General features: G+C 38.4%; 1 protein-coding gene across 4 annotated transcripts in view; it reads left to right on the top strand.

The window, feature by feature from the left end:
• Positions 1–575: 575 nt before the first annotated feature.
• The window catches only part of HNRNPD (heterogeneous nuclear ribonucleoprotein D), a 17,093-nt gene continuing 2,448 nt past the window's right edge, over positions 576–15,220 (top strand). The window contains exons 1-7 of one of the 4 annotated variants that reach the window (XM_082838258.1): positions 576–1,104; positions 2,947–3,003; positions 12,057–12,225; positions 12,832–12,993; positions 14,060–14,191; positions 14,636–14,735; positions 14,848–14,994. In XM_082838258.1, the coding sequence (XP_082694384.1) occupies positions 872–1,104; positions 2,947–3,003; positions 12,057–12,225; positions 12,832–12,993; positions 14,060–14,191; positions 14,636–14,735; positions 14,848–14,994 (1,000 nt within the window). In that variant the 5' untranslated portion in view covers positions 576–871. The remainder of the gene's footprint in view (positions 1,105–2,946; positions 3,004–12,056; positions 12,226–12,831; positions 12,994–14,059; positions 14,192–14,635; positions 14,736–14,847; positions 14,995–15,220) is intronic. The other 3 variants (XM_082838259.1, XM_082838260.1, XM_082838261.1) reach the window with 3 other exon arrangements.

The following is a 15,220-nucleotide window of genomic DNA, read 5'->3' as shown; positions in this document are numbered from 1 at the left end:
GCACGCGCACGGCCAGCCGCGGCGCCTCGCTCAGGCTACCGCGAGCCAGGCGTTCCCCGGAGTCTGTGGGACAAGGCCGACACCTCAGCGTAGCCTCCCGTCTCGGGCTGGCACCGCTAATACGCGGAGAGCAGCCGGCTGTGCGCCTCCCCTCCCCCACTCCAAATCCGCAGGCGCACAAGGCACGGCCGCCTTCCGGGAGGTGCTACCACACCCCTGCCCAACGCCGCTGCTCCCGCCCGCTGCTGGGGGTGGGGGTGGGGATTGGGGTGAGCCGACCAGGAACCCTCGGAAAAGCTGCGGCGGACGGAGGGGCCCTTCTAGCCGCGCCTTCGAAACAGCGCTCCTTGTTCTCGATGGTCTCCGCGCGGCCGTCTTATAGAACGCCATTTCCGGTTCCCTTTAAAGGCCCCACGCTGTGCGGCGCAGCGCGTGCGAGGAAGGTATAAAAGGGAGCGAGAGGGCGGGACCGAGGAGGAAGGGGAAAAAAACTAGCGGTGGGGGGGGGAGGTGCAAAGGGCGCGCTCGCGCGCCACGTGACCGGGACGCGCCGTTCTTCCGTCGGCCATTTTAGGTGGTCCGCGGCGGCGCCATTAAAGCGAGGAGGAGGCGAGAGCGGCTGCCGTTGCTTCTTATTCTTTTTTAGTGCGGCGGACGAGAGTGGGAGTGCGCGCCGCGCGAGAGTGGGAGGCAAGGGGGGCAGGCCGGGGAGAGGCGCAGGAGCCCTTGCAGCCACGCGCGCCTTCTCTGTCTTGTTGTGTGCTTCGCGCGGTAGAGCGGGCGCGCGGCAGCGGCGGGGATTACTTTGCTGCTAGTTTCGGTTCGCGGTAGCGGCGGGTGTAGTCTCGGCGGCGGCGGAGGCAGTAGCACTATGTCGGAGGAGCAGTTTGGCGGGGACGGGGCGGCGGCGGCAGCAACAGCGGCGGTAGGCGGCTCGGCGGGCGAACAGGAGGGAGCCATGGTGGCGGCGGCGCAGGGGGCAGCGGCGGCGGCGGGAAGCGGAGCCGGGACCGGGGGCGGAACCGCGGCCGGAGGCACCGAAGGAGGCAGCGCCGAGTCGGAGGGGGCGAAGATCGATGCCAGTAAGAACGAGGAGGATGAAGGGTGAGTAAGGGGCGGCCCGGGATAGTCAGGCCCAACTATCCCCCCTCCCCCTCCTTCTCCCCCGCCATTAGGCCTCGTTCCCGCTCTCCCCCTGTGCTCCAGGCTCCCGTGCAGCCTCTTTGCACTGTTATCCCCTTCTCTGCGCCGGGCTCCCCCGGGGTTTCATTTCCTTCTTCCCCTGCCTGCTAATCGCCCCCTCCCCCATCACACACGTTTCCACCTTTAGCCGTCACCATGCTGCTCCCCGGCCCGCCCTTCTTCCCTCCCTCGCCTTGGGTCTCCTCCCACCGACTTAGCCGCCAGGATTTTTTCCCGCCTGTCGAGGGGTACCTTTTATCTTTTCCCGCTGTCTTCTCTCTCCCCAGTTTCCTAAAGTCCTGGGCATAAAAACGCAGACACAAAAATCCTTTATGCCTGGATAACTAAGGTTTATTTGGTGCTTCTCACTGCAGCATCCCTAGACGATGCCATTCTTTGTAAGCACATGCTTCGGGGAACGTGTAGGTTGTCCAGCTCTGCTCCTCCCGTCTTGGCTTCAGGCCGAATGTTTTTCAGTATTTTGAGTAAGTTTCGCCTCAGCCTTTTCGTTTTCCTACTGTACACCATCGCACAACGGCTTGCTTGCATATTCCCCACTTTCTAGCCTACGGAACCAACTGGGCCTGGTGAAATTCCCCGAATCGCCTGTTGGTACGTTGGTTTTGCTCCAAGGGCTTTCCTCAAGTTCCTTGTCGGCGGAGCCTGCACTTGACTGGAGCTGTTCTACCTCCGACTTGCTGACCGCCCTTCCCCCACCCCGCAGAGTTATTCTAACCGCGCACCTTTTTCGCGCCCTCAGCTATTGGGTTCCTCAACTGTTCGTACAGATAGTGTACTCTTACCTTACTTTTTCTGTGCAATTTTCATTTTTTACAACCCACGCCGTGCCCAGAATCCTTTTTTTGGTCTCTCTTGATTTCTCCTTCCCGCTCTCACCCAGTTAAGTTACAGGAGGCCCACCAGCCTTCTCTCATAAAATGAACAAATTCTGTAATGTGCTATGGCTTTTATTGTTTCTGCAGGTTTTTAAGTAGTAGCTTGTTTCCTCCGATTGGAATACGTTGTATATGTTATTTAAAGCTGCATAAAATTTTTTAGAACGCAGCGTTTGGGAGCCGGGAACAGAATATAGGAGTTAGCAGGAGGGACTAAATCAGGGGTTCTTGGTTGGGTTTTCTTATTCCCGTTACTGATCGCTGATGTTGGGTTAACGCTTCCTTTACTTTTTGTAATTGGGGTGTGTGTGTGTGTAATTTTTTTCGCTGTAACAAGGAGAAAGGTGTTGGCTGGAAGGTAAAAGCAATAAAGTGTCGCTTTAACTCAATATTGGAAAACATTCTCTTTATTAGGAGAAAGCACAAGCTTTGGAGGGGGGAGAGATAAGCCCTTTGGAATATAGGATTTAATATTCTCAGCCTAGGCAGACTCTTGTCGGGCTGTTTTGCTGATTGTGCTGGCTTTGGGAGAGTGGAGGTGGGATGGGAAACGAGCTTTTCTTAATTTATCTGGAATTATATATAGCTTAGTTTAAGAAAGGGATATGTTAAATATTTGGAAACTTAAGCCTTTTAACATTTTGGTTTCTTTCTGAATTCTGTTCTTTGGACAGAGGCACCCAAATGATTGTGTAACTTACTGTTTGGGGCGGGCTTTCTGTTGATTTTTCAAGTCACAAAGCAGCTGCCTTTGTAGTTATCTACTGTTGAACCGAAGTGTAAATGAATTAAAGTTTTTAACCCTAACAATGTCAAAAACTAAAACTAGAATTTTGATTGGTTGCTGTACCGGTTGTTAATTCCCTAGCCATTCAAACTCCTCCCCACGACACTCTGAAGCAGCGACGGCACAGCGGGAAGAATGGTAAAACTTTTAAATTTTATTTCTGTAATATAAAGGTTTCAATAGTCATAACATGTGGAGGCTGTGTATTGGTTAGTTGCCCATTGATTCCCAGGAAATTCTAGACTTTAGTACAGTAGGATATTTTGTACCTGGGATATAAAACCTTTTTAGGCATCATGTGTGATCTTTGGGCAAAATTGATGCCATTACATGGTTTTTGGTCTGTGGTAATGCATGTAATTGTGGTTTGGCCAATTAAAGCTTAATATAATTAGTAATGATATTTTTATATTTGGGCAAGAAAGAGTATTTAATTTTAAATTTGATTTGTTTTAAGACAAAAAAATTTTTCGTGTAATTCTAAGTTTAATGTTATACGTGAAGGTTATCTGCTACAATAAAGCGTTGTGTGTTTAAAATGTATTGCATGTTATACTGAAATATTCTGGAAATGTCAGTAGTAAAACAATTTTTAAAGTAGTGATGTATATGCAAAAATGACATTTTTTAAAAATCACCAACCATATTTGTAAATAGAACTTTAATAAGAATTGCACATGTACTATTAAAGGCGTGCTGATGTGGCTTTCCACTACAGCTTAAATCAGATTTTTAGATTTTCAGTGTGATTTGGTTGGAATGTTAATTACAGTTGGTTGGTTGACTGACGTGTATTCACAATTGCATGACTTTTTGAAAGGCTGGTAGATTGAGTATTGTTCTTTTTATCCCTCCTCTTCCCCTAAATGTCAGTATTTCTGCCTTCAGGATTATGTTTGAGTTTTCCAGGAGTTTGTATCTACCACCACTGGAGTTTAGAGGGCCAGTAACTTGCAGATAGTTGACTTAACATCTGTACAAACAACATTCTAAGAGCCCAGTTGGGACAGTATTTACATTTTACAGGAGCTTATTATTTTCTTTAACTGAAATCTGTCCAGTTTTATATTGGAGATAAAGTGTGACATACAGAATAAAAGTTGTTTGTTTTTTTTTTTTTTTTGGCCGCGCCACTAGGGATCTTCCCCGAGACCAGGGATTGAACCCGTGCCCCCTGTATTGGGAGCGTGGAGTCTTAACCACTGGACTGCCAGGGAAGTCCCCAGAATAAAAGTTTTATGATGGAAATTATTCTATTTGGTCCTGTGATAGTTCAATTTCACTGCTAGGTAATAGTGGCAAACTAAATAAGAAATTATAACTGTACTTGACTTTATTACTCCATTACATATTTCAAATATGTAAGCAATTATTTTCAGTAATTTGAAAGGATCGTAAACTTACGTTTAAAGGTCGTTGCTTTGACGCTTGCAGAAATTATATGTGGTCTGTTAGTTAATACTATAACTTTGCAAGTTTCTTGAACTCTTAGGAAAAATGGACAATTAAATATTTATGGTTAATAAACATTTTAGATCATGAGGTTTACTTTGAGTTTACGTTTAACAAATATTTTCATTTCTAAAGTTTAATATTTGACTTTTAAAATAACGTACCCCCGCGTGCCACAACAAAAGTTCCTGCGTGCCGCAGCTAAGACCCGGCGCAGCCAAATAAATAAATAAATATTTTTTAAAAATTACTCTCCTGTCAGCCTCATCCTTTACACGTATTCTTGTTTTTCTTTCTGAACAAAGAGCCCTCAAGACTTAATCTTTTTGGTGTCTGCACTTGCCACCCTATCTGTTCTCTGTCTCCCAGTTTGAGGGAAATTGGGCAGAAGTTTCATAATAGTGGTGAGGGTAAGACCGGTTACTAGATATAAAATCTAAATTTAATTTCTTAAACACATTTCTGTGTGCGAGTCTTTTTACAGTTCTAACTTGAGACTGAAGTGAATTACAATTTCATCCTAAAACTATTTAAAAAATCAATTTGTTGCAGACTTAAGTGTTTTTTTTAATACAAGAATAAACAGCTATTTTGAGGAGGACATGCTTGTTATACCTCTAGTGGAGTAAAGTGTTTCCACAATTTACTATGGACCTTTAGAGTAATTATTCACTTCCATAGTAAAATGCCTTCCTGAGTTCATCTCATTATAATTTTTCCAACTTTATCATCCCTAGTTTTTACTTAAAAGCAATTGCACTGAGATTTCCCATTTTGGTGTGAACTCATTATGTCCTCTATAGGGCTATGATCCTTTCAGTGTGTAGGTACTTTAAAATTAGTGTCTGGCAAAATATGCATCCCATGTATAGCAAGCTACCTGGAGACAGAGTTTTTACTTTCTCATGATTATTGGGGAACTGTAATATTGTAGTAGCTTGCAATTTTACAAGGTAGGTACATTGACTTGCCTGCATTGGGTTAGGTAAGAAGCAGAATAATCCTGTTCATTTATGAGCCAAAGTACAGCAATACTTTTCTAATAACAGGACTGTTGATCTAGTTCTATAACCGTTAGTGTATAAACCCAAGTGTGATTCTTCCTGTTTGAGGATTTTGTGAATTAATTGTGCTGTAGGTTGTCTCCTGTCTTAATTTTTAAGAAATGGGTTTACCTAACACTTTGTTGTTTTAAATATTTGAGATTATAATCTATACCCTAGTGCTTCTGGGGCATCTTGAACATTGTTTGCTTTGTAGAAGAGCAGTTACTTTTAGATAAAGCAGTCTTAACGCCAAATTTATGGGCCTTTGATTCCTAAGTTGGATTTACTGTAAAGTTGAGACCCTGAGTACATGGGTCTGAATTTTGGCATTCTTGGGAATCTTTGACAAGTTTCCTGGGTTAATTGTAGTAGTGAATGCCCCCAGATTTGAGATGATTAACACCTAAGGAAGGAGTACTAAATTCTTTTCATTTCAAATTCTTATTTATCATGAAGGATACTAAAAATCACCTGACCTTTTGGGTTTGGAATTGGAGAATATCATTGAAGTTTTTGAGTGCTGCTTTTTGAGATAAATATACTTGTGGCCCCTTCTATAAATTAAGTGTATACTTTGTATTTTTTTTTTTAAACATTGCTTGGGTGTTGTCATCTGTAAGGGTGCACTTAATATAAGAAGGTTTTGAATCTGCTATTGTGTGTGATTCATGGCCAACATGGAGAATGATTAGTTTTAGCTTGAAAGCATTTAAAAAGTAATAGAATAATAACTTTTTCCCTATTCCGATTAAACCTGTGCACCTCGAGTGTGTGCAGATTCACAAATGGAGTGAAACAACTTTAGTTCTGCTTCAACGTTTTAGTAGATAGGGCACTGAACTGGATGCTGGAAGCGTGGGATCTGTTTCTGTTACTTCACTTCCAACAGTGTGGTCTCAGGTAATATAACATGTTCGTTACTTGGTTTGCTGATTTGTGTGTTGGAAACAATGCTCACCACAGGAAGATTGACTACATAGCCTGCTTTCATAGCTTGTGTGTATTTATCCTGTGCCTTAATAGTTGATACTGCCAGTGGTTTACTCCTGTGGAGTAAAGGTAAGCATGTTTTAGTTTTTGGAGTATTACATATTGTACATTGGAGCTAGACGTTTAAGACTGTTTGGGGGTGGAGTGGGGAGACACGTATTATTACTAGCAGTGTTTGGCCAATAATCAAGGTGGTAGTTTTTAAGTATTGGGTCCTATTCTGTAAGCTCCTGCTTATCTAGACTTGAAACTACCATGAAGTCCAAACAGCCAGGAAACTCAACTCTAGTTTCCCTACCCCAAGTCTTGTGAGAAAGATAGATAAAAAACTATCAGCTAATACACTCAGAAATTAACCAATAATGTCATGAAATGAATCTTACATAATTTTCCCCTTATATTATTAAAAAGTAATGTGATTTTAAAGCATTGCAAGATTCTGAAATTCCACCAAGAAAGGTGAAAACCATTTTCTGAGTTTAGGGTTGATATTTAAATCGGTTTCTAATAAAAAAAAAACTTTATAGAATTGTGAATGTGTAGTAATCTCAGTTAACCAGAACCTTAACCTCTAGGTTAAGGAAACTCCATTCCTTAACCTCTAGGTAGAGGAGAGTTTACCTTATAAAGCTGATTGAGAGTTTATTTTAAAAGTAAAAATACAAGATGTCATTCCTGCCTGGGAATGAAATGAAGAAAAGGGGAGATTTTGGGCTAAACATTTAAAGTTTATTCAAAAACCGTCATGTTTATTAGCTATTATGTTTCAACTCACATTTTTAGTCATTTAAGTTCATTCAAAGTATGAAGAAATGAGATCTAATATATTACCTAGAGGAATTAATCTTTTTTATTGACTTGTTAAGAGTTTGTCAAACTGTTTCCAAGAGTATTTTTTATACAGATTCTAAAATGATACCATGTAATACTACCTAGTTGCAAAAAAGTAACCCCCTCCCCATTTTAGGTTAACTACTGATTTAATTTTAAACTAAATCTATATTTTATAAGGAAAATAAATACTCATTTCTTATCTGTTGTTGAGATTTCACTATACTTAATGTCATTTTAGGATTGTAAAGGAATAATTTTAAGGATAAAATACCAGAAGTTTTATTTAAATAAGGATTAGTGGTATGCTTGAGTAACATTACTCTAAAAGGTGACAGTGATTGGCCAGTTATGTTGTGTACTTGAAATGTATATCAGATCGACATGCTGTTGTAGTTTTTAAACTGTCAGAATTTGTTATGAAACCACATATGGAAGGCCATGAGTTGTTAGGAAGTGTTTAAAAGTTACAGAATCCTTTTTTTCCCTTTCCAAAATTGGGAAAAAGTGTAATGATGTGTTTATCATTTACCTTGAGCAGGGTAGTAGGGCCAAGTGTCTTTATATAAAAAATACTTACTGTTGAGTAGCGTGTTAAACCTACTCAAAGTTCTTAGATGGGAAAAAACAGTATTTCCACCAGCCAGCACTGCTCCATATATATTGCTGTTTATATTTTGAAATTATTCCTTACTGAAGTTACTGGCATTTATGTAGAGTACAGACAAGTCATCAGTGTGATTTTGGAACTACATTTTATTTAAGAGCTTAGAAAACCTAATTTCCAGTCTGTAGTTTTTACATGGTATATTTAAAATTTCTGGGTTAAGTCTTTAGCATTAAAACTAATCTTAGGATCCATTTATATAAAACTCATCCTGGCCGTTTCCCTTTAATGTTGGAAACTTCATATAGCTCATGCAGATTAAAAAAAATTTAAGCCATTGAGTAAGTGAAAAAACTGCTTTATTTAGATTGTGCTCTGTCCCTACTAAATAGTAATTTATTTCTATTGAGCACTTGGGATGTGTTAGACCATGTTCTGTGCCATTTAAATCCTCACTGCAGATAGAGGTAAGCTCTTAGTTCTGGAGGAAGGATTTAAACCCCAAGCAGTTTGGCTTACTGCCTCTAAATGTACTTCCTCTTGAGGAGAATGTCCCACAAAGCAACCTAAATTCTCATTTGGAGAGTTATCTGCACTGAGTTGTATAACTTTGTGCCTGTCATTTAATATTATAGTATGGTATAATGTCAGTATCTATAAGGCAAGAATATTTCAATTGTTGAGTAGGTGTTTTAAGTTGAATACTATATTGCCTTTGGGGTGCTAAATAACTTTACAGATAGGATTAAGAAATTAAACTTCGTTGATACTGTAGGTAAAGTCCTACACTTTAATTGGGATTATTGATTCACTTACAAGTAAGGATCAAATTTTAAGCTTGTATTGCAGTATTAGGGGCCCATTTCTGCTACTTGAACAAGTCCTGTGCTGTAGTTTTAACTTGCGCTGCTCAGGATTTTTCTGAAGTTCCAGCTCTCCTTCATTGTAAAGTGTTTTGCACATCTCTGCAGGGGTGAAAGCAACTTGAAAGTCAGTCTTTGTGTTCAAGGCAGCAAAGGTAATCTGGACAGACACTAGGTATTGTGTTTTAAGCAAGATACAGTAATATAAAATATAGAAAGTTTAAATTGATACCATCTTATATATACCATCCTATAATTTGAGGCAGAGCATGTCAGAATGCTGGTGTTTTAGAGAGGCTAAAATAAGTTCCCATTTATCCAGAATTAAGATAACAGACTTTTTCTTATTTGTTACACATGTATATTTTGGTGTGTCTACTGAGTAAAAATGGGGTGAATTTATTCAATATGCTAGATTTAGTAAAGATAGAATGAATTTGGTACAGTATGTGTTCATTGTAGTATATCCACCTGTCTGGTTAGGTTATCAGTTGTGCAGCACCCTTATTAGAGCAGAAGAAAATGAGTGCTTTTGGGCTGCCAAAATGTAATGAATTTGTCTCAAAAAAGAGCTAGTTAGGCTCTTGCTCAGAGGCTGTTTACTTTTACTTTACCCCAAATTTGAAAAGTTTGAGTGCCAGCTAACTTCCTAAAAAATGAAAGGGGGGGAAGCATTTTAGAATAGCAGCTGCTGATTAATCTGGCAAAAATGAAAACTAGAACTTGTTAAAAGAGCTAAGAAATAAGATGCACTTAGTGTATTAATAAATAGTTCTCTAAGTTCAGAAGACCCTACGGGCATGCTATAGTAGCATAGTGTGTTAGTGGTGACTGACTCAATGTTAAATCATGATTACTCTATTTGATTAGGAAGGCAGAAGAGTGTGTGTGATATGCCATAGGAAAAAAAAAATCATTCCAAGTAATTGAAGGTTAAAAACAATTGGGGAGAGAGATTAGGAAGGCAGGCAATGCTTGAAGGAAGGTAGACTATTTGGCTTCTCATTCTCTAAAGGTGCTGGATAGCTGAAGTTTTACTACATATTTTGCTCTAATTTTTTGAGAAACAGTAGTCATTCTACGGATGTATAAATTACAGTTGACTAGGACATTTATATTCTGGATAAATGGGATTTGATTGTTTAAGAAGGATAGCCTCTTCGGTGACCTTTTTTAACTCTAAGATAGACACATTTAACAACTTCTTTACTCAAGACTATATTAAACGTGGAAAGTTTCTTTCAGTAAGAGAACACTTACTGGGCCAGTTGATGAATTAGTGTGCTTATCTAGTATTTAAGAAAACTGACTCCCAATGTTGAGAAAAAGTTTGGGGTTTGTGAATTAAAGAACGTGCCTCATTCTTGATTTATTTCTTTGTAATTATTTTTTGTTAATTTTAAATTGAGGACACAACTCAATATAAATATTGCCTTGGTTAAATAAAATCAAAACTAGTTCTGTCTCTAAGGAACAGACCAAACAGACACAGAATTTTCTTTCCTTTCAATTTTAGTTTTTTTTTAAAAAGACTTCTGTTATTCTCTTCAAACTGTTAAATTATCGATGGAAAGTTTCTGTAATAATCACAGAAGTGGTAATTTAATAGTTAAATTTCAATTGAAGTTTCTATCTAGAACTTTCCATGAATATCTGAGCAAGAGGTCATTACCTTGAAGTCCGTTTCTTTCTCATCCTTAAAAAGATAGCAGTGTTCTCTTCACCTTGAAAGAGTAAATGTTGGTAATGTACTTTCATCTATGAAGGAAGTGCTCTGGATTGTTAGGTTAAAAATAAAGGTGCTTAAGGCAATTTAAGTAACTTGGACTGGATATTATTTCACTGGATATGAAAGAAAATGTAATTGAGAAAATACCTCAACTTTTTTTCCCCATGGAATTGGCAGTAAACAATAATAATACCTGTACAATATTGTGGGTGTTTTGTTATGCTCATTGATTATAAAATATAAAAAGTTAATAAAAGTTACTTGAAGCATGGAAATTCTATTAGCAGAAGTCTTGAATGTAAAGCATATAAATAGCCCAGCTCTAGAATACAGGTACAAGTTGAAAACCTAACCTAAACGGGAAGCACACTATATGCCTAAAAATAAGACTTCTTTTGCGTTAACTTTATTAGAAGTAAGAACAAGTCTGATAAAAATAGTAAGAACAGTAACACCTCAGTTAATCTGGCATCTTTAGGTTAAGCAGAAGCAAGATTTTATTCTAGGGATAGACTTTGTTCTCTTGTTGCAAGAATTGGCTTTAGTGGCGATATCCTAAAAAGCCCACAAGATGGAGATGTTCCTGCTTTAATTTCTTTTCAGAGCTGGAAGTTAGCACCACACCCCCATCGCCACCCCTCCCCCTGACCCACTGCAGTTGCAAAGATAGAAGTCATTGACCAAGCATGATTTTATTCTGATGGTGAAATTGATTTTTAGCCCTCACATAACAAATTCTGACAGTTTATCCTTAAAATAACAATCTCTAGTCCTGTCTCTTTAAAGGGTAGGAGGGAGGTATATGTTAGCTCTTTTGTGGGAGTGGGTAAAGGGGGCAGATGTAAAAGGGATCACAGAGCTGCCAGGTCTGAGCTTTATGGCCTTTTGCTGTAATAAAAGTAAGATTTCACTTTAAATTATTTTGGGGGGGGGGATGATGCATTTTTGGTTTTAAAGTGTCTTGGTGGTTTCCACTTACCACCTGTCACTTTTAGCGTTTTAAAGGTTTAAATATTTTATTGCTGGTTAACTGAGGTTCTACTGGAAATAAATCATTTAGGTTAATTAGTGGATTGTGCTTCAGTGGGTAATTTTTTTGTTCATTAAATTGCTTACGTGATTACTTTTGTCTTTATTAAGGATTCTTAGCACATCGAAAAACTTGGTTTACAACTTAATTGTGAGACTTTCCCATTTTATGTGCTAAGAGTTTTGTTAATGAGAGAACAGTTAAGAAAGGAGCTTCAGCATAGACACGCTAGTTACTGTGATTAATGGGGACCTCATAGCCTTTTTATAAGTTTAATAAAGATTTGGAAGAGAAATTTCAAGGTGAAATTCTGTTTTGCTGTTACCAGTATTTAACTTGTAATTTAAGAAAGACAGTGTATACTGTTTTTACTTTGGGGATACATTTCTCTTTTTGGCAAGTCAAAAGACTTAATCTGCTGCTTGCTCCCTATTTTGTAATTATGCAGGCACAGTAGTGACAAACAAAACTTTCCATAACTGTAATAGGGTGTTCTTGATATGTGGTTATGTAGGAAGAGTGACATTTTAATACACTGCCCAGTAAATTGGTGCAGTTTTGGGGAAGTATTATTGATGTGGATACCTAAGGCAAAATTAAAAAAAATTTTTTAGCATTTTAATATTGCTTTTTGTCTTTACAGGAAAATGTTTATAGGAGGCCTTAGCTGGGACACTACAAAGAAAGATCTGAAGGACTACTTCTCCAAATTTGGTGAAGTCGTAGACTGCACTCTGAAGTTAGATCCTATCACAGGGCGATCAAGGGGTTTTGGCTTTGTGCTATTTAAAGAGTCGGAGAGTGTAGATAAGGTAGTGTGCCATGTGTTCTAATCAGTTAATAATGTAAAATATGTGAATAGTTTGATATTAATCTGCCTATTATTTGTGATTTCCCCTTTTGCAGTCATACGAAGGAAGAGATAACAGCTCTTGCCAATATGTTTTATGAAGAGAGTCAGATTCAAGAATTTTTTTACTGAAAACTTCTGTGTGTCAGGCTCTATTGTATTAAAATTAATTTTAAAAACCTTAAAGATGCCTAATTAGAAGGATATGCTGTGTTAAGTTCACAGAAATACAGATTTTGAAATTTGCTAGGCAAGAAACTTCTGACTGAATCATTTTACATTTTAGTCTTTAGGCTACAGAGAAGTAGCAATCATGCTTATATTGCTAAATAGTTAAAGGCATGGTGGTTGTCTAGTAATTGATTAACTCCTCATTCTTACTGACCTTTAGGTTTAAACATTGGTATATATTAGCTAATATCACATCACCACAACTGACAGTTTAATTGTGAGCTGGTCAACATATGCCTGGCATTAGCTATATTTAACTATAATTATTTTTAAGTAAGTTAATAATCTCTGAACTTAAGATATACATCTTTCAAATGAAAAATTTCAATTTCCTTAGGTCATGGATCAGAAAGAACATAAATTGAATGGGAAGGTGATTGATCCTAAGAGGGCCAAAGCCATGAAAACAAAAGAGCCTGTTAAAAAAATTTTTGTTGGTGGCCTTTCTCCAGATACACCTGAAGAGAAAATAAGGGAGTACTTTGGTGGTTTTGGTGAGGTATGTGATAATATTTTGACGTAGTTTTTGTTAAAATTAGTGTGAATATAATTGTCACATTATAGGTTTTTCACTGGGTTTTCCAAAGTTGTTTTGAAGTTTGGACAGATTATGTGATTTGTTTTGAAATAAGGACAGTATAAATACATTATTAGCAGGTCTTTGAAGGTTAGATGATTGCATTTTCTAGTTTATTGAGGAACTATTGTATGCATAGCATCCTTGGGCATACCATACACAAAGATGAAGTAGACATTTTCTTATTGTGGAATTGATTGGATTAGTAGAAAGCTATAAACGAGGAAGACATTCAGGTTGGATTACCTGAGATGTAGAAGGAAATGGTTCAGTTGAGAATAGGGAAGAAATAAACTAACAATAGGGTGTAATGCCTTCTCAGTTTAAGCACATGTGTATGTGCAAATTTTATGAGGCTAATTATAGACTTAGATTCCTTTTATGAATTAATGATTTAAAGCTAGGTTGAGAAATTTGTGGCTTTTGGACCCAGATACAGCCTGCAGACATCCTTGGTTTGATTCAAGCAGAACATATTGCATGTTGTTAGTATTTAGGAATTGAGATATTTCCCACAAAAATCTGTATATTTAGCTTTTCTTCAGTATTTGTAAGAGCAGGTGACATTGGAACTGCCTTCTTGCCTGGCAACAGCCGTCTAAGATGGAGTAGCAACTTCCACCTTTGGTTGCTCATACGTTCTCCAGTTTTCAGTGATCCTCACCATTCCCCATTTTCTCCCAAACACAGTCAGTTTTATTGTTTTTCTTAAAACTGACTGTTTCCTTCTGCTTGTGCTTGGTGGGTGGGCGGGCATTTGAGTTTGTGACCCTTGAATTAGGTAGCAAGTGTCAATACCCTATGAACCTTTTTTTTATAAACAGGTTTAACAACTTTTTAGGTGGAATGCATATTCTAATTCGAAGAATTTTTAAAAGATTAAAATAAACAGACACAATATAGAACGAGGGCCAAATGCATGTTTTCTTTGTGCATTTTCCCCACTAACAAATTAAGGTGTTAAAACTTTTTTTTTTTTGATAATCAGGTTGAATCCATAGAGCTCCCCATGGACAACAAGACCAATAAGAGGCGTGGATTCTGCTTTATTACCTTTAAGGAAGAGGAACCAGTGAAGAAGATAATGGAAAAGAAATACCACAATGTTGGTCTTAGTAAAGTAAGTTAAGCATCCAATTACTTGTAGAGAATACTAGCTGTTGTAAAGAGTTCAGTCATCTAAACTTTCTGTAAAGGCTTCAGTTTGTATGCTTGTGCTTTAAAGACGTCTCATTGACTCCTTATTTATCAAAGTCATTTTTTGACTTGTTTTTTTGCTTTTATTGGGGAATAGGAGGGAAACATTTGTTTTTAAGTGAGTTTTTGTCTAGACTTTACCAAAAGATACTTTTTGAGGACCCAACAAATAGAATGTAGTAAAATTCTCAAGCACATACTTCTTGGATACATCAGAAGTGATTATTCTCTAAGTACTGATGATTGGTTTAATTGAAAAACTGATTTTGAGGAAAGTTATCAATATCAGGGCAGCCAACTGTATGTTTTAAAAAAATAATTTTTGTTTTCTTGAGTCAGTGTAATAACATAATTTTTCTCTTTTTAGTGTGAAATAAAAGTAGCTATGTCGAAGGAACAGTATCAGCAACAGCAACAGTGGGGATCTAGAGGAGGATTTGCAGGAAGAGCTCGTGGAAGAGGTGGTGGTAAGCTAGAGCCTAAGTTTACTCTATCTTAAGCTTTTCTACTTTTTAATTATCCTGAAGTAAAGATCTTTGCTGATCTTCTGACTTTAGTGAACCTATTAATGTGCTGCAGGCCCCAGTCAAAACTGGAACCAGGGATATAGTAACTATTGGAATCAAGGCTATGGCAACTATGGATATAACAGCCAAGGTTACGGTGGTTATGGAGGATATGACTACACTGGTTACAACAACTACTATGGATATGGTGATTATAGCAGTAAGTACTATACTTTTTATATTAACTGCTATTTGACATTTATTTTGTACAAATTTGGATAGGTAGAAAGGTTAGTGTAGCTTTGCCAAGAGCAAACTTCTTCAGGTTTCAAATTCCTGGTAACTTGAAACTGCAGCCGTTTTATTGCTAGGTTTCTCCCAGCCTGTAGCACACGCACACTATAAGGGTAAGGTGTATGTGTGCTTCTGTATATGTATGCTGGGCT

Source organism: Leucopleurus acutus, assembly GCF_964270905.1.
Source record: "Leucopleurus acutus genome assembly, chromosome: 4".
NCBI lineage: Eukaryota > Metazoa > Chordata > Mammalia > Artiodactyla > Delphinidae > Leucopleurus > Leucopleurus acutus.
This window is presented reverse-complemented; position numbering and strand designations above follow the sequence as displayed.